General features: G+C 44.1%; 1 protein-coding gene across 2 annotated transcripts in view; it reads right to left on the reverse strand.

Annotated features, from left to right (window-relative positions):
- Positions 1–21,160, reverse strand: part of TMEM94 (transmembrane protein 94) — a 50,542-nt gene that overhangs the window by 27,249 nt on the left and 2,133 nt on the right. For both annotated transcript variants that reach the window (XM_059864794.1, XM_059864793.1), the window contains exons 2-8: positions 15,266–15,392; positions 3,822–3,941; positions 2,996–3,123; positions 2,293–2,429; positions 1,454–1,650; positions 675–826; positions 284–386 (exon numbers count right to left, since the gene is read on the reverse strand). In XM_059864794.1, the coding sequence (XP_059720777.1) occupies positions 284–386; positions 675–826; positions 1,454–1,650; positions 2,293–2,429; positions 2,996–3,123; positions 3,822–3,941; positions 15,266–15,289 (861 nt within the window). In that variant the 5' untranslated portion in view covers positions 15,290–15,392. The remainder of the gene's footprint in view (positions 1–283; positions 387–674; positions 827–1,453; positions 1,651–2,292; positions 2,430–2,995; positions 3,124–3,821; positions 3,942–15,265; positions 15,393–21,160) is intronic.

Below are 21,160 nucleotides of genomic sequence, written 5' to 3' on the forward strand. Positions count from 1 at the left end.
ACACTGTCACCTAAATACTGGCACGTGCAGGGAAGGTGTTTTCAGTGCCTTGTAACATTCTCAGCCCTGGGCAAAGTATGAAAAATATATTTTTGATCTGCTGCTGTAGTTTCTCCCAGCACTCTCATGGTTATGTGGCTCAGCATCTCTGAACTGCTCAAGGTACACACCGAGTCAGCTGCATGAGTGAGCCTGGCCACAACTTCCTGTTGATGGCTGCAATTCTTCAGATTTATTGACAAAACATGGCTATTCAAGGACAAAGGCTTGGAATGAGACCTACCAGCACGACAGGGACAGCGTATTTCAGCATCACTGACTGTACAGTGAACCTCTCATTATCCAGGGCTGTCACAGGCCGTGACAGAGCCATTTCCAGGCACCACCTAAAAAACAGAAAACAGCTGGAAATTTCAGCAACCAAGACTGTAACCCTTCACCTTCCTTGGATATAAACCTCCTAGCAGACCTGATTAGAACACTGTGCTCAGCCTATGCTGTGAGGGAGGGCTGTCAAAAGAGAAGCCAACATCTACAATAAGAGTGAGGCACTTGCCGGGGTAAATTTGCAGTATTGCCAAGAAAACTTCTCAGGTCTCATCACCTGCTTAGCAGGAAGGCAGCAACAAGGACACAGACAACTGGGTAGGCACTGTGCCCCACATTTAACCTACCTGACATTATCAATTATTGGGGTCTTCAACACACGGAAGAGACGATAGAGCTGAGGATTCTGAGGTCCCTTCTTTACCTCTCCCCTTGGGGAGGGCGGGGGTGAGAAGGGTGGAAATAGATCTCCAGGCTCCAAAACTATGTGCTCATCATCCTAGAAGAAAGGTCAGAGAGCCCAAAGGCTTGTGGTGTTCAAGCACATCTGGTTATTTCAGGAGAATTGGTATTTGGAGTGAAAGTTACAATTAAAACCACCAAAGGTAAATTTCAAGTGTTAAACTTTTTCCCACCTTCTTCAAGCAGTAAAATCTTTTTATAGATCTTGTAAGTGTGTAGTTACTTTACTTCTACACTAGGTATTTTATATTACCTTCTTTTATAACAAATCAGTAGTAAGGAGAAGGTCAAAGCAGACAAATTTTATTTCTGCACATAAAAAGCAGGATAAAGGACAAGGTTTGTATGTCATATTATCCTAATGGATAGATTTACTCCACTTATATTTAGCAGCACATTACACTGTCCCCTTGACCTGAGAGAGGAGGAAATACAGTGCTTTTGTATAACATTAGTGTCTCCTGACCAGTGGGTTTGGGAGTTCATGGAGAAGATGCAGCCCAGCTAACTATGTGCTGTCCTTGACTGAACTGGAATTTCAAGCTATTTTCAAGGTCAGAAGAAACAAACACTCTATAATTTGTACTCTGGGAATTAGAATATTAGCATGAAAAACCTGAGAAATAAATTGTTACAGGCCAGGGAAATTAGACAAGCAAGTTACCTTAATCCCTCTCAGAGAAGCAAATGATTCCTGGCCTGGCCTCAAAGCCACAACATCTCCTTCCACCAAGAGGCTCACGGGCAGGTTGACAAGATGCCCATCCCTGTAGGCCCAGTGAAGGGACCAAGATGGGGCATAAGGCATGTGAAGGTCAGGGTACATGGAGTCTGGCCATTTCACCTCTTTGCCAAGTGTCTCTGAAAGCACAAAGTGGGAAAGAATGAAATGGTAGCAATTCTGGATTTACATCCTGTAATGGTTCTAAGTCCCCCAATGCTAAGCTCAGTTCATTCCAATGGTCTTTTATCATCTCTCTCTTCCTCCTTGATGGCTTTTCCCTTCTCTTTCCACTCAGTATTAACAATTAAACAGTCATTTAAAAACCTGTACAACAGAAAAGCTAAAGGCTGTCTTTAAAACTGCCCCACTGAAACAAGCTGCTCCCTCAGGTCCCAAAGCCCCTGTTGAGACAATGCTCATGCACAGCAATTTATTTCCCTCTGCTCCATGTTGTGGAACAACCCCACGTGTTCTCCCCTCCTCATCTGCTGCAAGGCAGGTATTTTTGTAAGGATATGAGGATTTGAATTACTCCAAAGCACAGCCATAACAGACGCCCACCTGCTAACACACAGCTTGGAAGCACATGGCCACATGACTGCTCAAAATAACCATTTTACAGGACAGGCATGAGGAGAACACACTTCCCACAGCCTGTTTCTGGACAACACAGGGGGAAGGTTAGCAAGCTTAATTAGGAATGCATGTGATCAGGTTTGGGGAAAGATTCAATGGGAGGAAAACACAAGTGCAAATGGGACAGATGAAGGAGACCTCACCATTTATCTTATCAACGATGGTCTGAAGCCTCCTCTCCACCTCTCGGCACTTCAGCCTCTCTTGACGCCCGATCATGAGGAGATCCAAGAGGAGCAGGAGGAAGAGTGCCAGTGCATTGACTATCTCAGCACCTTGGCTTCACACAGCAAAACAGGAGGAAGCAGAATGCACATGAGGTTTGATTAAACAAGAAGAATACACTGCCAGACACCCACAGAGATAAACACTCAACTGCCTGGTTGTTTATTTCCACATCTCACAGATTCATGGCTAAAAAAGAAACACATGATCACACTTCTTTAGGATAACAACCCCAGAGAGGTCTGAAAGAACCCATCTCAATTAAAAAATACTTTATAAATATGGTCAATGCATGTAACAATAACTTCCCCCATGAACCACTAATTTCTCCAGTTTCAAAATATTTCCTATGATGCCTTAGAAGTCTTAAAGATCTAGCAATGCTGTAGAAAAAAACCCCCTCAGTCTCTCCATAGGACACCCTCTGGGTATATTAGAAGTAGAATTAAGTTGGCTGAAGTTCTGTGAAAGGGATTGATAGGAAATTACCAGTGTGACTACACTGATGCCTAGCTATCTGAACAGAATGAGGGACAACACTTATGTCAATCACAGACAGTACTAAGATGATATAAAACCACCACCTTGCTTCAGTTAGGCAGCACAGGAAGCTTTGCTCACCTCCCCTGTGGCTGGCTCCCATAGCAGCACAGCAGCAACAGCACTGCCAGCAGCATCAGAGACGCACCAGGCCAGTGGAAGCAGGAGCAGCGGTTACCATGGTACAGGAAACTGCTCCTCCACACCTCCTGCAAAGGGAGAGCAGCACACAGTCAGCACTCATGGAACACAGAGCCAGTCAGCACTCATGGAATACAGAGCCAGACAGTTGGAAAAGCAGAGTGAGAAAGGGTGAAGACAGCAGCTAGTGCTCCAGGGAGAAAGAACTTTGCAAAACCCCTGAACATGACACAGAGCACCCCGGATCCATTGTGTGAATCCTTCAGCACCAATGGATATTCAGCTGGTGAGTCTGGGTGAACACTTGCTGCTTTTCTCTTGATTGGAAGAATGAAAAGGCTTCTGTGCCAGGCTGTCCCATTGTCACTGATCAACCAAAGAAACACTTTCAAGCACTGTGCATAAACACTGGCACTTTATATTCAACACACATCCCAGGCAAACACAGTGGACAAGGGGAGACTGTTGAGCTTCACAACTCTTTTATCTCCACCTGAGATGGACCCTCTAAGCTCACTGCCCTTAGTGGCTCTTGAAGTCCTGAGACCCTTCACGGGGCAAGAGGCATCTTCCCACGGAGCTTTGGCATTCAGGAGAGAAGTGCTCACAGAAACTCACTCTTAGATTCCTTGCTTTGTTCCCAAGGACTTCAGCAGTTCTATACCTGGACACTCTGGGGGGGAATGCAGCCAACGTCTGTTTAGCCCTCATCTTTACTTTGAGAAGGGGAGACCAAGTACCCAACTTGTGCTGTTTGGTGCCTCACCTTCCATGAAGTCCCTTTTTTCTGTTCCTTCTGATGCCCCTCCAGCAGTGCTGACAATTGGTCTCTCAGGATCGTGAGGGCTTTCTTTGTGGTAAGGCCCAAACTTGAGGTCATCTCATCCTGAGGTACAGAAAAATAAAACTGGTTAGTGCTTCCCTATTTTCCTTTTAGGCTTTTTCCTGGTGGCTGACAGAGCATGTGACTGTGAATGACCTGCACTCATCATCGCCAGCTTCATTCTCCATTTTCCTGAAATCATCTTCCCTCCTGTGAACTTTAGACTGCTGGCTGGAATTAGAGCACTTAGATAGTATCAAGTAAACAAACTAGTCCGGACTGTGCTGATAAATACTTTATCAAAGCACAATACCAAGTCATTTCTGTGAAACAAGATCTAATCAGTAGAGGCTGAGGACAATACAAATAGAGGTTATGCAGGCTTAAACTGGTATCAGCTTGTAGAGACAACAGAACACAGTTATGGTAGAATTTTAATGATACATGATGAATTTTGCTAACAAAAATTAGTAAAAACTAAGTAGTAGAATATCCACAATTCAATACAAGAATGGTGCAATTTCTACAACTGCTTGCTACAGATTTTTGTTTGTGAGTCCTGCCTCGGTGGCTACTTTGATGCATAAGCTCCCAGATTTAAATGCTAGGCCATAGATCAGTTCAGGACCAGACATGACCCTGCCATCAACTCCTCCTTTTACAAGAGCAAACACTGGAGTTTTAAGTGCTGAACTGCAAGGGAGACATTTGGACTGGCAGGAAGCACAGAGTTCACAGCACTGCTCCCTCAGTGCTCATCAAAGAGGCAGCAGTCCCAAAGGACACATCCCAGGAGTGTCCATATGGAAAACGCTGCCACAAGACACTGGTAACAAGAAAATGGGGTAAACACTTGCATTTCTGGGCCAGAAGCATGAGCACTCTCCTTTCTTTCAAATCACAGATTGCAGTGAGGTACTGTGGGCACCAGATGACTGACAGCAAATCAACAAGGAAGAACAGGCAGGTGTCCATGAGAGGGCTACAGGGGGAAACTGCTAAACTAAAGTTCTCATGGGCATTTCATGTTTTAATACAAATACATTGAGCATGCAAAGCACATAGGATATCCTGCAGATAGGAACGTTCACGTGTGTCACTGTGCCCAGTGTACAGAACTACTGAACACAAACAGGCAGGAAGTTTGTCCCTCCTGTCCCCAGCAGTATGACACAGCCTGGAGCTCAGGCAGGAGCTGCAGCTCTTCCTGCTCTCAGAGCCCTCCCCAGCCCTGCCAAACCCACCACAGTCTCAAACTGCAGCAGCTCAGCTCCTGAGGGGCTGCTTGCACACACCCAGCTCTGCAAGTGCAGCTTGGCTCTGATCTGTCCTTCCCGTTCCTTAACTGCATGGTTTCATGATGAACATTTACTGGAAACTAATCTTGGACTTCAGACTCATTTGCATTGATGGTCCAATCCAAAACTGTAAGTGTCGAGGAACAGAACATAAATTCTCTTTCAAATACCATCTACCACACACACACTCTCCCCATCTATCAGAGACAACCTGAAACAGCAAATTCTGTCCAGGCAGAGTCCAGCAATGCTGCTTTAGCTGCACTTTCACAGAACTAAAAATAATCCTGCTGCAGTTTTCATTCTCGGTGTCAGTTTTAGGAAAAGAGGAAGCAGTTCTTGTGTTGTTCTTGGAAGCAGCCCAGGTAACATCAGCATAGAACTAAACATAGGAGTGTCTCAAAGACTCCCAGAGGAGAAGATGGCAGTGGAGCTGGCACCAGCCGTGCTGCTGCACCACAGAGTGCTGCAAACAGGAGTGTCTGAGAACAACACCGAGCAAGGCACAATTGGGCTTCTCTCTCTTGTCTGACTGCTGCCAGTCCGGGGCAGAGCAAGGCACTCACAGATGTATAAATCCTCTCCAGCATGGAGAAAGCAGATAGATAAATAAAACACACTGAATGAAAGGCAGCAAAAATAATGGGGAACTGAAAAGCCAAGTCTGCTTAGACACCGAGCTGGTTCCAATGCACTCATCAAGAGCTACAGAAGAAATGAGAGGAAAGCTGCACTTAATGCCAACACCTACTACAGTCACACAGTGCCTGGAAAGAGAAACTGCCACTGCACAGCAGGCAGTGAGCACAAAAAGGCAACAAATCCAGAGGCAATCAAAAAAGGTTCCTGAAACACCTGCACACCTGCTCCAGACTTTACATGGAAGTTACCGGTTTGGCAGAGTGCCAGTCAAGATAAGGGCAGCCACAAAGGAACATGGCTGTAGTAGGTGACAAAGGACAAGTGCAGTGTGGCAGGGCTGGGGAAGAGGAAGGGCAGGAAGGGCAGGAATTGTTAAACAGCCATCCTGACACTCAGAACATGGAGCATTCAGCAAAGGAGGCAGAGTCAGCCTGGTAAACAAACACTGTAATACTGTGAGTGAGGGGAGCTGGGGGCACTGGGGTAACCTGCTGTGGGTGAGCATCAAGGGAAAGAGCCTGGGACCAAAATGAAAGGGATGGGCAAGAAGAGCCACCATGACCTCCTGGCAAGGGGCAGCTCCAGGTTTTCGCAACAAAAGCTGCCCTGCTAAGTCATCAACTGCTAATGAGGCATTTTTCAAATGCCCTTAAGTAAACCTCTGGCAAACCCAGGCCTCTGAAGCTGCTCCAGAGGGATCTTTCCAGCCTTTAATCAGTTGCAAGTGCTCTTCCTGCCACAAACCAGGAAGTGAGCACCCCAGGGTGAAGAAGCTGTTCACAGGAGGTGTTAGTTCATTAATAAAAAACCTCAATGTTCACATCTTTGCTTTGGAAAGTTACACTCAAAGAGAAAGCTGCTAATTTTCCGGTCCAAACAGAAACAGCAAGACACCTTCCCACCCAGGTGCCTTAGTGTAGGGCTTCCTCTGAAGAACAACAAAGCAGCAGTAAATTCCAGGTTACAGTGAAAGCAAACCCCTGATGGGTATCAGGAGGCATTTTAAAAGGCTGTACTTTGCTTTTGCCTGTGCCTAAAGGCAAGAAGTCCTAAGGGCAAAATGAGCAATTGCTTCCTCCTTTGCTCTGGAGAGCACAGGAACCTCTAAGTGCACTTAGGGCTCCTCTGGAGCTGACCCCTGCCCTGGCCATCCCAACTTCAGTGTGACAGGCAGGGCTGGAGCCAGGTAAAGAGGGCATGATTGTATCCTTCTGCTTTGGGATGATATCAGGGCTACCAAGAGTTGTGATCTATGGGATGGCTGTTAGGGGAAAACCAGCACAGGACATTTCCTTTGTGCATGTGATTTTATTTTCTAGAGGCAATGAATGTGCTGAGATGTGGACTGGATGGGAACATGAAAAGTGTGAATTTCTCCACTCGTAGTAAATATTCTGTATGTTGAATTAGCTTGCCTGAAAACATAAGGAAAAGGGAACCTGAGATAGATCTTGCAAATGCCCAGGGTTAGGAGCTGGTTTGGCTCTTCAGGAAGGAAACAAGAAGCAGCTCAGAGGCAGGAGATGAGGAGTCACAGCATCTATAGACTTTTCTTTGCCTTGTCCTTTCAGATGACCCCCCACAGTTTGATGGGGGTAAATAAGCTGTCAAATATCCAAGAGCTTTTAAATCCATAGCCTTGCCTGGCTCATAGCAAATAGGTTCTCTCAGCCTTCCTCAGGGGTTGCAGGAACATTTTCAGGCTGATAGGTAGGAAAAGTGTGGTTATTTTCTGATTTTTCCTCCCACAATGTGAAGTTGTTCCCGAGCAACACCACCTACCCATGTCTGCTTCCTGCAGCCCACCTTCATCCTCACACAAATTCACCACTGAGCTCTCTTCCTAAAATTCCAGTCTTGTTCTTTTACACATAGAATCGTTTAAAATTACCTTAAAAGTTTTTCAGCCATCTCACACTCTCTGCTACCTGATGAAAGACAGAGGTCTTGCAGCTTCCTTCCAGAGGAAAAAAGTAGATCCCAGAATGTGTACAGAGAAATGGACACAAAATATTAATATATTTAAGTCCTCTTCTATTTTCTCACAGCCATAACACATCCATAGTAGCATATTTATTTGTTGTACCAGTAAATGTTGATATAATATGTGCCAACTATTTTTTTAATAATACAGGAACACAAATATAATCCTTGCTTTCCAAAGCAAAATGGGATGAATCATCCTCCATCCTCTGTGGATTCAGTCTCTTGCAGTATAAGGGATTCTCACCAAGACTGTTGTACACTTGAGTGTAACTGCTTTTACAAAGACTGTTTAAGCAAGTAAGTGAACAGAATACAAAATATTTGCTACAAGTTTCAATTCTCATAGACTGCAAATCCACCCCTCTGATTCAAAGTGGTGGAAAACCCCTGCAAGGCAGTTGTCAGACTGTTTCCCTCTTTCCAGGCTGCACTCACTAGGCTCCTTTTATAACACCCCTACTCAATTGCTTTTCAGATCTGAACAGTTGGAGGTGAGAAACTAGGCAGCAGAATGTTCTTCCTTTTCCTGAGAGCTATTTTGCATTCCTTAGCAAAAAGAGAAGGCAGTTTTTAATTTAGCAATGACACTTTGCAGGTGATTTACTTCAGGGATTACACCTCCTGAAATGTAAGCATTATTCACAGGTTCAAAAACACACAATAAGGAGTAACTCCACCAAATATAAATGAATTTATTACTGTAAGTCAGATTCTTGTTTAGGGTAAGTCACAATATGGCACAAAGTGGGGGTTTGAGTCTGATCAAGAGGATGACAGACATCAAATACATGACAACACACAATTTCTTGGGGTAGCATTTCATACAGCAGCCTAGTGTTAGACACGGATTTATTCTTGTTCTAAAGCAAACCACCCATCAGGATGCTACAGCTCCTGTACACCTGCAGCTGCTGACTTAGTGCTCAGACTGTCTGAAATGGCTCATCCCTGCTACAGAGTGGCACAGATGGAACCAGCAGGGCCAACCCATCAGTCAGTCTGGGCAGAAACTTCCTTTATTACCCCATCCTTGGTCCCAGTCTTGCTTTCTGTCTTTCTTGGTGCTCTCCTGGCTACTTTTTCTAAGAGATCAGACTCCCTGAGTCCAGGCAAGAATGTTTCTCTAATGACCCAGGCTACATCAATCATCCCCCCTGACACATTCCTATTCCATGGGATGAATTTTTGATTAAGACTCTGGACTGTCAGGACAGCTGGATTCTCTAATTCCTTCTGCCACTGGTTTCTGCATGACAGTGGGAAAATCAGATACTCCTCTGTGCCTTAGTTTCTCATTCTATGATGGGGCTATCGACTCCCCACCAACTGCTGTAATTGTGAAGATTATAACATTCACCAGCCAACCTGAACGCTACTGGAAAGCTCAGGAAAAAGAAATGTATGTTGATATCTGCACAATTCAGGCAGCTCCACCAAGCAGACCATGCTCTGTGGGAACCACTGCCTTTAAACCTGGACATGCTGGGAAAAGCACCAGAAGGCATGAGAAACACAGCTATTAAACTTGGTTTGAATGCACCTGATGTGAACTTGGCAGCCTCAGCTTAGCTGTTGGTGGTCTAAAATCAAGTGAAACAAGCAGAGTCTTCAGCACAGCAGTGCCCAAGTTAATGGAGAGCACAGTAGGCAGCAACTGTCTCCTCCCCACCCCATGCAGCCCAGGATGAAAGGCAGCTCAGACCTCCTGCTGCCCCTGGACAAAAGAACCCCCCCAGTTGGGTAACTGGGTGCCTGCAGGGGCTCCAGTGTGGATGGCTTTGAGGCTCACTAACAGGGCCTGCAGATTCCCCCTGCAAAAAGACAGAGCTGCAGGAGCACAGAGATCTGAGATGTGGCCAAAGCAGGGCTCGCCAGCCTGAATCACTGATGCACTTCACTGTGCACAGGGTCCATTTTAATCCATGCAACAGCATCCACATTTTATGCTCTCCATAAAGCACGGAGTAAAAATGCCAACAGGCACAATCAACCTTTCTACACAGGTAATGCAAAGCCCAGCACTTTGCTCTCCCCAGCAGCAGCCCAGCAGCACAGAAAGGGCAGATGCTCCCCAGGAAACAGCCCAGTGTGGAACTGTACATTCCTCTGTCCATCCCTTCAGTCCTGTTTGGAGCAACAAATCCCCAACCACAGTTACCTGTCCCACCAGGCTGCTGGCAGGAAGAGACAGGGTTTATGCAGCACTTTGAAACACTACACAATTATTAAGCTTTAATTACTGTAATTTAGCCAGTTGCATTACTCCTCCAAATTCAGAGAGCAGTTAGGAGTCTGTATTTATCCTGGCTTCAACACACAGCAGTGCTTTATGCCAAGGCAGAGCTCCCTCCAGGGAATGCTAATGGCCCCCCACCAGAGGCCAGCAATGCTCAGAAATCCACAGAACTTCAGTACATCTTTCATCCCCTTGATAGTTTCCCTCCTATCCCCACTTCTTCAGCTGAAGACTTTGGGGACCAAAGCGATGATCCAGCCTGGCAGGTACACTGCCGGACGGATCCCACAGGGATGAGGAGGTTCAACAGTTACAAATCAAAGCCTGTAGAAGCAATAGACAAATTTAAGCCATGAAGCAGAGGGACAGCAGAGCAGGAGTCAGCAGCTAAAATCCTGTGTGGATCTTCCTATTGGTCATGGGGTTAAAACTGCAGTTTAAAACAGTTTCTTCTCCCCATCACTGCCAAAACCAAACTATTCCCTACCTAAAATCATCACTCTCTGTTTCATGTCCTGCCATAACCTCCTTCCCCCAAAACCTGAAAGCTCTTCATGCCCCATCACATCAGGCAGGATGCAGACTGGGGAAGGAGACAGGGAAAGCCATTTTGAAATTAAATGTTAAGGGAGAGGAACTTACTTTGCGACATTTGCCTTGGTGGGGGATCCAGAGGTCAGCCTGTTTGAAGAGCATCTGGGCTAAATTCCTCTACCACTTCCCCAGCAACTTGCCCTGCTGCTGCTCTCCAAAAATGAGAGAGCAAAGAGGGAGAGGGAGCAAGATTGTGCAGAGCCCAGCGCTGCAGAGAATGAGACAGAAGCAGCAGAGTGAAGCACCAGTCTGCTGATTAATTCAGCCTGCTTCCAGTCACGCTGCAGATCCAGCAAGGAGGCGGCGGATGGGGGTGGGGGATGAGGGATGGAAGTAGGGGGAGAAAAAAGCAGAGAGGGAAGAAAGTTTGCCCAGGATAGCACCAGATGTCTGTGAGAATGGTTCATTTATCAGATGGAGCCGACACAGTGAGGATCCCTGGGCTCACTGCCTGCAGAGCTGCATATGCATGCACAGGAAGGAATGATGCTGACAGACAGGGGTCTGTGCAAAAGCAGATGGCAAATTAGGTAGGACAAAGTGCTACAAAATATAATACAGAAAGGAACATCTGAGTAGGCATGGAAAAAGACTAAACTGAGATCAAGAGACCCTGGAACACTAACTGCCCCTCAGATGATTCCACAGCTTTGGATTCAAGCTCAATTCAAAAATACAAGTATTTGCCATTTAAATAAGTTGAGATGGTTACAGGTCCCATCTGAAGTGTTCTCTTGTTGATAAAGAATGCTGCAAAAGCCCCTCAGTATCCCATATTCATCCTGAGCCATACAATCTGAACTAAAAGGTGCACATAAATTCACCATAGCCATGCCTGGGGCTCCACATTTACCTGGGCATGGCACACAGGAGGAAAGGATAAGTGTAGACAGGAAAGGGCTGGTGGAAAAACAACAAGGGGATAGAAAGGTGAAGAAGGAATGAGCCTTCTCTCTCATTCTCATGTTTTGCAGGAATGTTTCCTTCCACTGTTGGAGGGATGCACCTTTCTAAGTGAGTTTTTATTTAGCTCCTACTTCAGTGCTGTAATAATTCTGTCTGGAGCTTCCTAGTTCTGCAAAGCAATCACTAAAACAATTGCTTTCACTCCACACAGAAAGGGGTAAAGAACTGGCCCATCCAAGCACCAGCATCAGTAGCTTGCCAAGGATTACAGCTGGCTGGTACCAAACAGGACAGGCACTGCCAAGGCTCCCAGTCTCAGCACACTGTGCAGCTCTGAAGACCACATACAGGTGCCTGGACTCACCTACCCTGCCTGGACAAGCTCTTCACTTCCTCTCCTTTCCTTTTCTGAGTTTCAAATGCCTCACTAGGCACAGCCCATATTCTGTGTTTTAAGCCAGAAGGGCAGAGATTAAATGACCTCAATATTCACAATAAACCAAACACAAGGTCTGGTTTGTTGGCACTGAGTTACACACGGATGTGTAATCTCACAAAGCTCCCAGAGCCAAAGCTGAAGGGAAGCAGACACTTTGTAATTATTTAATGGAACTTCAGGAGAAAGCAGAAGAGAGAAAGAGGCAAAACATCCTTTATCCTTCTGTAGGGCATTTTGTTTCCCAGACAACAATTTAATACTAAAAAAAACCAAGAAAATGTCCTAATGGCACAATTTTTCTTTCCTGCCTGCTAAGGAACTACTCATATACTCCTTTCAACACAAAGGAAAAAGGAGAGAAAAAAGAAAAGATCAAAAACAAGACTGGGTAAGAGTGGATAAACCCTCACAGAATGTGCTTTTAAGACCCCTTCTTTATTACAGTGCTTGCTGATCTGTTTCCCATGGCTTTGTACCTTTTGGAGACTCGAATGAAAGTGAATAAAACAACTTGCTTGTGCAATACCAAGAACAATCCTTGGGCTTCATGCAGTTAGAGGTCCCTCAAAACTCCAGCTTTGGTCATGGACACAAATGGCATTGGATAAAATTGCTGCTTCTTGTTCACCCCGCTGCTAAGAGACCTTGCTCTAAAGTGTTTTGTGTAGGGCAGTAATTTGTACTATCTAGTTTCCTTCTGATATCAACTGGTATCAGAAAGTGCATTTGGATATGCACTTCTGCATCAAATAATATCATGAAATAGCAGAAGACAAAAACTTGGGATTTGAAAATAAAACTGGGATTTGGAACAGAAGGCTGAGTACAAAGGCAGGGACTGACCTAAGCAAAATCTGCAGCATAAATGAGAGATGCCTGTGGAAAAAGGATCAGTTTGTGAAAAAGCCCTTGGAAGAAGAGCTGAGCTTTTAGAGAATAGCAGGGAATAAACACAGAGACATAGACACTGGCAGGATGAGAAATGGCAAAGGAGTTGGGCTACTTTTCCGTCCCAAGGTAGGACTGTAGCTGTTGTTAGGCAACCGAGAACAAGGACCACCAGTGCCAGAGCTGGAGCAATGGGGAACACAGCACAGGCTCCCTGAACACGCTCCCAGGCTCTGGCCAGGAGGCACAGCACTGTATCCAGGCTGCAGCAATTACACTGGCACAATACAGCTCAGTTGTTCTGGGTAACTGTGGAATGAATGATGTCAATAATTTTTATTAGTTGTGTGGCTGCAAATCCAGCTTCTGGTTAATGCAACCCAAACTCAGGAGCCTCCCACTGTCCTGTGGCAATCAGTGCTGCTCTCTCAGTATGTGCTAAGTGGTCTTGGAGCAGAAATTCTGGCACCTTTCACAAGGATTAAACTCACTTCAGAAATACACAGAAAATTAAAAAGTCAGAGGAGGAGGAAAAAGAATAAGAATATCAGAACATTTAAGAAGAATTCTCTCTGCCTTTCTCTGTGGTGTCTGGCTTCTGGCAAAAACTGGAAGGCAGGCTGCATTACACCTGACAAACTCTGATCCTCAGCCATTCCTTACAAGGGAACTTATCAGCCAACTGGAGCCAGAGGACAAGTCTGTCATCTGAGTGACAGCTGTCTGTGCAGCAGTGCTCTGAATACATCTCCTGCTCTGAATACATCTCCTGTGTGATGGAGAGTGCTAACTCTCCATCACACACATATATTGCAGAGATTGCTTTCAGCCAGATTTGGGACTGATGTTTTCACGTGGATTCATTTTATTTTTAGCATTTTAAAATAAACCCAGCACATCAAACTTACTGCTGAGGGTACAAAGCAGGTTAATGTTCTCCCTTTTTATTGTGTATGTGTTCAAGTTCTTCACTTTGGGAAGGAAGAGAGTAAAATTCTCAGCACCAAATAATAATTACAGAATGGTTTGGATTGAAAGGAACCTTAAAGATCACCTAGTTACAGGCCCCCTGCTTGGGGTTGCTAACAAGTATAAAATCATGGTCTTTCCTCAGAATCCAAACAAAATAAGTTGTAAAAATGCAGCTTTATGTATCTGTGAGTTTTTTTAATTCCTATTTAAAAGGTGATCTCTTGCCTTCAGTTTTAATACTCATTCAGAAAGGAGGGAGAAGAAATTTCAAGAAGTCAGGAGAGGAGGTTAGGACTTGAGAACACCATGATTCCCCCTGTAACCTCCTCATCAGGACATTTTCCTAATAGGCCTTTTAAAGGTTGCTGCCTGTCCAGCAATTTGATATGACCTTCCTGCACTGAACAGTGGTGAATGTCATATGAGAAAGGTGAGCCAAATATAGTGACCTACAGTGAAAGTGTTCCCACTATGCCCTGCTCTCTTTGGTACTCTCAGAGCCTACACAGAACACACCCCTCCACAGAGTGGTAATTGCATCATCTCTTAAAATGATCAATACCAAATTAGCCCATGATGTCATTAACAAGAGAACAAGTAGATAATTGTCCTCATTGGAATGTTAACTCCATGGTAATAAAGCAATTTGGTATAAAACAACATAGGTCAACCACATCCTCTGAGCACTCCAGAACCAAGAGAGGCTGGGGCAGGAGTGAGCCCAGGTCTTCCTGGTCCAGCACAGCTCAGAGCAGAAACCCAGCAAAAAAGCAGTTGAGTAGGCAAGTGCCACAGCTGATGTGAAAAACTGTCCTTTAAAAGTCACTTACACTGCTGTAGTATCTTTTGGTCTAGGTGAGTCCCTAACAGGTATTTGCACTACTGAACAAAACCATTTTTCACTGCTGCAAACAAAACAGCACGGAAGGGATGCCTGGAGAAAACAGACAGCCAACAGACAAAAGCCCATGGTGTGGTGGGGAAAGGGACACCAGAGAGGAAAGCCAAGACTGCTCTCTCACCACAGCTGGCTGAGACCCCAAGTTACCATCAGCAAGACTGGACTCAGATGATTTAATTGCCCTGGTTTATTTAAAAAATCTTTCAGTGAATTCAGCCTTCAAGTAAAGCAAAGTTGAGTGTCCCAGGGAATGGAGCCCTAGCTTAGAGCTCAAAAGAGACACTGCAGTTGTGACAGAGGACACCTCATCTGTGCTGTTCCACTGTGGTGCCTCAGTCCCACTGTACAAAGGATTTTCCTGCAGGGAACAGGGATGTGAAGTCGACAGAACTCTCAACTTCCATCCTAACCACAGATTATACTACTACATAATAATGCCACCATGTGAATCTCGACCCAAAATAATAAAGACATTTAAAAGGACTCAACATTTAAGTTGGGTGTGACTGTTATCAGCAAACCTACCTGACACTTCTCCTTGAGGTCCATGGCTGTGCAGTTCTGTAAGCATGTCCAGCAAAAGGGGACAGCTCCTCAGGGGAGAATGCCTCCCAGGTAGAGAAGAGCTTGGCTACATTTACCACATCACCATCTGTAGAAACAGAAGGGGAAGCAATCAAGTCTCCCACATTGCTTCCTTTAGGATAAGAAAGTGATGAAATTCACAAAATTCAAATTACAGGATTGGTCTTTAAAAGAAGGAGAAGGGAGATGAAAATCCTTCTAATAGTGTATCACCCCACCCTGTAACTCAGAAGTTAAATTAGCTTAACCATCCCCAAAATCTGACATCCATACATGAAATAAGTTCCCTGCAGTGCAGGGAACTTAATTCATGTAGTCCTCACAGGCTTTTGGGCAACCCTCCAAAAAAAGGCTGACAAAGCTTGGATTCCACCAGGTGTTGGAGCAAGTTGTCATCCATGGCTATTTGTCTTGTTACTTTTATCTACCAGGAGCTTTGTCCAGCTAATCTCTAATGGAGCCAACAATAATGATTCTTCCATTTGCTGAACATCACATCCAACCTTTGACAAGGCTGTGCTGCTGAGCTGAGTGAGCATGGATCTGATCAGCAGTAAGTAGGCCAGAACTCTTAAAAACATTGCCAGATGACCACAGATCTAGGCCTTTTCTCTTCTTAGCAAAAGTGGGACTCTAACAGAATTGAGGTAGGAAGCTCTGGAATTCACATCCTTCTTCTAGCTCACCCTCCTCTACTTCCCATGGCACAAATTTGTTCTCCTTCCACAAAATGTCTCTTCTGGTGTACACTGCTCCAGAGGACTCTCTTACATATAAACACAACATGATACTATAAGATTATGCTATGATTGTCTTGGGAAAAGTCTTTCTGTTGGTTAATAATTCCTGGTTCTATTTTTTAATCTCACACAGAAGCTCAGAGTGTGGAGATACACCTCTCCTAAATCCAAATAAACAAGGAAGCAACTAGATACGCAAATCGACCCAAACTACCCACACACCTCCTAGATACAACAGGACTGGCCTTTGCCTGCTGAGATTTACTACCCTGGTTTATACAACACTACCTTCTTCAAAGAAGGATTCTGGAGATTCCATGCTTGTGGCAGTCACCGACGACACAGCTCTGACAATGCTGCATAACCTCAAGGAAAGCAAAAGGCATCCAAAACCTTACTCAGAAAGCCACTCTGCAGTTAGATATCAGTATTTCCTCCCCTGCAGGCAATCCTGCACCTGCATTCTGGGGGAGAAGGAGCAGGCATTCAATATTCAGAGTGCTGGTTATCAAAGACCTGCCTTCAGAACCACAACCAGCACCTTCAAGTGCCATTTTCTGGCTGCCAGGCTGGTCAGCATGAGCCACCAGTTTGGACTCTGCCCTACTTTTCTGTTCTGTGACCCTTTCAATGTGCACACAATGAGGGAATAAAGTTATTTTCAGTCACATCATATCCCTGCCAGGCCAATTAGCAACTGCAAAGAGAAGATCAGACAAAGTTACTGGAGTGAAGTTGACAGAGAGCTACCAACAAAGGGCCGGGAGTGGGAAAGAGGAAAAATTACTTTTGTGTTTGCACACAGCAATTTAGAGCCTTAGTATCTTGCCTTTAATTTGAGAGTGACTTCTGTATAAGGGAAGGCAAGACAAGATGATTTTAAGGAGAAAACAGTCACTAACAATAAAAGGACTAAGATAAATCCATGATCCTTCCTTTTAGTCCCCTCCAAGATAAGATTTATTAGTTGATCTACTGAAAGACTTATGCACCATCTCACTTGTTCAAACACAACTAAGAGCCTGAATTTCTCTCTGGATCTCGATTTCAAAAGCATCCAGCATGGGTGGGTGGCTATGGTTAGAGGGCAGGAGGCTGAGCTGGACAGGAGGCAGGATTTCTGCACTGCCCTCAATGACATTCTGGTTCTGGCAGTAAACTGAAATGTGATCCTGAATGCAAAACACGCCATTCCCTAAAGTTCACAGCACATCATCTACCTGCTTAGGAACATCACCCTGGAGTCCTCCAGTGCTAGGAAGCAGGAAACACACCAAGGGTGTTAAAAATACAAAGGATTGGTTGGAAAGAGTGAATATTTCCTGTTTAGAGAAATTCAAATGCTGTAATGGACAACATAACAAGAGCTTGTGAAAATAATCAGCGGTGCACAAAGCACTGCTTCATTATCATACATATTCAGGCCTACTTCAAAATTTGAACACACTGACCAGCCTAGAAGCAGTTTTTCACACATCCCTAATTTAAGGTACCAGTAGTGGTAGACTGTAGACATTTCACCCAGAGTAAGCAAGAAGACAAGTCGTTCCTGTGCCAATCTGGATACATAGAACATGGAGAATATTTAACTTTCCTACTTTTAAAAAGGGTTTCCATTTAGAACCAAAAATTCCAAACACAGCTAACACTAGATAGCTTAGGATATCTTAGTACTGGGGTAACTGAAGCCAATAGCAAAGACAAGCTAGGGTGAGAAATCAACCTTCCTTAATTTCTGCACCTGGACTGGCACTGGAGCCATTGAAGATGTGATTTGCATGCTTTCTTTTAAATGCAGAATCTATCAAAATAAAACTGCAAGAATTTTGTCATTGCAACTAAACACCTCACATGCATTACAGAGGTCTTGCAAACACTTGGGAAATAGCTTCACAAACTGAGGCTGCAGCAACAATAAATTCTGGAGGAAGCCTGCAAATCTGCAGTTGTGCATGAACTCACTCTGCAAGGTCCGTGTGTGCTCCCCTCCCAGACTCCTCTGTTTCAGGGACTCCTGCAATTCCCATGTCCATCCCTACCCTGATGCAGGGACTCTGGACCTGTCCTAGTTTTGTGCACTGCTATTCCACACTGGAATATCTGCTTCCTTCTGTCCTCCCTATTCTTATCTCTCTTCTGTCTGCCCTGGCAATTAGTCACGTTGACATGTTACACTCTGCAGGACAGAAATGAAGTGGGGCTGCTTTGCTGGGACATGTTGGAGGGTGTCAGATATTCAGCTGCAGACAATCAGAGATGCCTGAAGCTGTGACTGCTCTAATCAGACACCATATGCTCCCAGAGTAGGCAGTTTACCCCTTTCACTTTCCCAGCACACTGCATTCTCCTCAGGATCTTCAAGCCTAGAGCAGTTTGTGAAACTTGGGAATGGCTGGATGTGGTGTTCAAGTGTCATCATGTTGCATCCAGCCTGAAAAATATTTCCAAATCATTAGGCAAGAGTGAAACCCAGGATAGGGTTCACCAAATAACCCAATGTTTAACAGCAAGCCAGCTGTCTGGAAGTCCTGTATGCCAAATCCACGCAATGGTTATCCCACAGCTGCAGGGAGAGGTCTGCAACCCACATCAGAATATCTCTATTTTATGACTGAGTGAGTTCTGTGCCTGGGTTGCCATGTGTGTCTGACATCCTTTTTAAACTGGAAAATACATCCACATGGCCCCTCAACTTGTTTCAGTTTGGAAGTGCCCTGAGCAACGGGCAAGTCTTGTAGCTCAGTCTGAGTATCAACAAGGGTTTGAAACATCCCTCTGGACAGCAGAACTTTGCAAGGGTCCAGTCACCCTTTTCTTTACCAGATCATCTCTTGAATAACAATGTCTTATGCAGCCAGTGTATTTATATAGGTAAAAATACTATGGCTCAGATTTTCCAAGGGTTTCAAATCACTTAACCATCAGTATGAGACAGCAGTGTTGAATTTTAATAAAAAACTATACAGCATATTACCCACCAAACTTATAAAACAACTAGCAAAAAGAAAGATCAGGCAATTATAGAACCTATAGACAGTTGAAAAGAAAAATATGTTTCAGAAGCTGCTGTCTTTAGGGAGAAAAATAAATCAACCTAATGATACTATTTTCCTTAAAGTGTTCAATCACTGATGCTTTCATGTAATTTACTGAAAACTCCCAACACAGATTAGTCTATGAAAAATGATGGGGAGTGTGAACATTTCTTGCTGCCAAAAGAGAATTCCTCAAGAACAGAAGCCTGATCTATCAACCAAGAATAGAAACACGAGGGAACAGATAATAACCAAAAAAAGCAGCTGCCTTGGAGAAAATGGCTTTGATTTGAGCTGACTGTTTTGATATCAGCAGAACCATACGGTCTTCCTACTCATGAGGAGCTGATGTCTGCCTGATCATTTGCAACATGGGCACATTTGCTGATATATGGCCTTCCAAAGGTGCATCAAGTGATACTGTCAATTGCTTTGAGACCCACTGAGCACATGGAATAATTACAGCAATGGAGCTGGCAGACACACTTCTTGGCTTCAATATCTGCCTCTGAAAAAAGACTTGTCAGAATTTGGGCCAGCTAAACAATCTCTGCCTCAATAACCCCAGACTGTAGATAGGAATAAGCATATCTGCTTCAGAGGGAGACTTTGAAGTAAATTTATTACTATCTGTAAAGAGAGATCCTCTGAAATAGTGTTGTATATGTGCTAAGTATTATCAACCCAGTAGCAGTCACATATCTCATTTGAGCCTGGCTGTGAAGAATCAGGAGATGATTTCACACAGTCTCTGCTTCCCTTCCTAAATGACAGCCATCAGAGAGAGGTCTATACTACAATCAATCACAAACAGGATTAAATTTGAAATGAACTCTGAGTGTCATCCATTGACAACTGTGCCTCTTGGAGGTGAAATTACTTTTTGTTTAAACCTTACTTGCTGAGAATTTTCCAATAATCTGACTCCTTCCTACTTTCTCCAGCACATTCAGAACTTGCACATTGGACTGTTTCAAAAGAGAGCCGTTGCTCAAAATGAAACCTGAGCAACAAAGAGGGAGAAGGGGAGTAGGGAATTGCTTTGGCACACTTGTAAGAATAGGACCTTTGGTCTACTTGCAAGATTAAGATTGATAAAAAAATGTGTTCCACAAGTGAAAGAACACTTTCATTTTCATTTCATTTTGGTGAGCTGAGAAGCAATTATCAAAAGGAATATGATCAAAGAATTATATAGCTAGTTTAGTCTACCTTACTGTTTCCACAGGGGCTGATACTACTACAAATTAAGGTATTGTAAATCTGAGAAGTATTTGCTGTGTTAATTTTCCCTTACTTGGTTAAAAACAAAAAAGTGTGTTTGGGAACTAAAGGATTGCTTTACTTTTTCTGCTTCAGGTAGTGCCTGCCATAGAAGGTCACAGCATGTAGAGAATCTGGATCAAAGTGAAAAATGCAATAAAAAGCACAATTCTGAAAGGTGGAAGGGCCCCTAGAGCTTCTGCAGAGACAAGATGTTGTGGCACAATGTCTTGAAAAGAAATTTTCACAGCAAATCTATGGAAGAATTCACTGCAAAAGTGACAGCTGTCATTCATGATCATGATATTGTAACCAGGATTGTATAACTACCTCCATTTAAAATTAAATAGTACTGAAATGTTAGAAAACCACAGAAAGAAAATGGCACAAAGTAAAATTTAAAAAGCTTGTGCTGTATTTATAGGACTGTTTAGCAAATCAATTTTTGCTGATGTACACTGACTCAGAGACAAGAGTGCAGCTTTTCCTCTTAATTCTACATTATAAATAAAGGTGCTGTATTCATAGTTTATAGTAAATATGGGTAAAAAAGCATTCTTACACCAGTGTTTGCCATTTGGAGACATTTGATAAACACTGTGCCAATAGGAAGGTGTTCTCTGGGAGTTTCCCAGAGCAGACTCAGCACCTGAAGTCCATTCAGACCAAACTCAAACACCCATTCCAAGCACAGCACAGCCCTTACCTAGGAAAGGGACTTCACAGATCGTGCATTTTGCTATTCTCACAAGCCCCATAGAAGTTTTATGATGAACACATGTAGGATGAGCCATGTC

The sequence above is a fragment of the Haemorhous mexicanus genome, chromosome 20 (genome assembly GCF_027477595.1).
Source record: "Haemorhous mexicanus isolate bHaeMex1 chromosome 20, bHaeMex1.pri, whole genome shotgun sequence".
NCBI lineage: Eukaryota > Metazoa > Chordata > Aves > Passeriformes > Fringillidae > Haemorhous > Haemorhous mexicanus.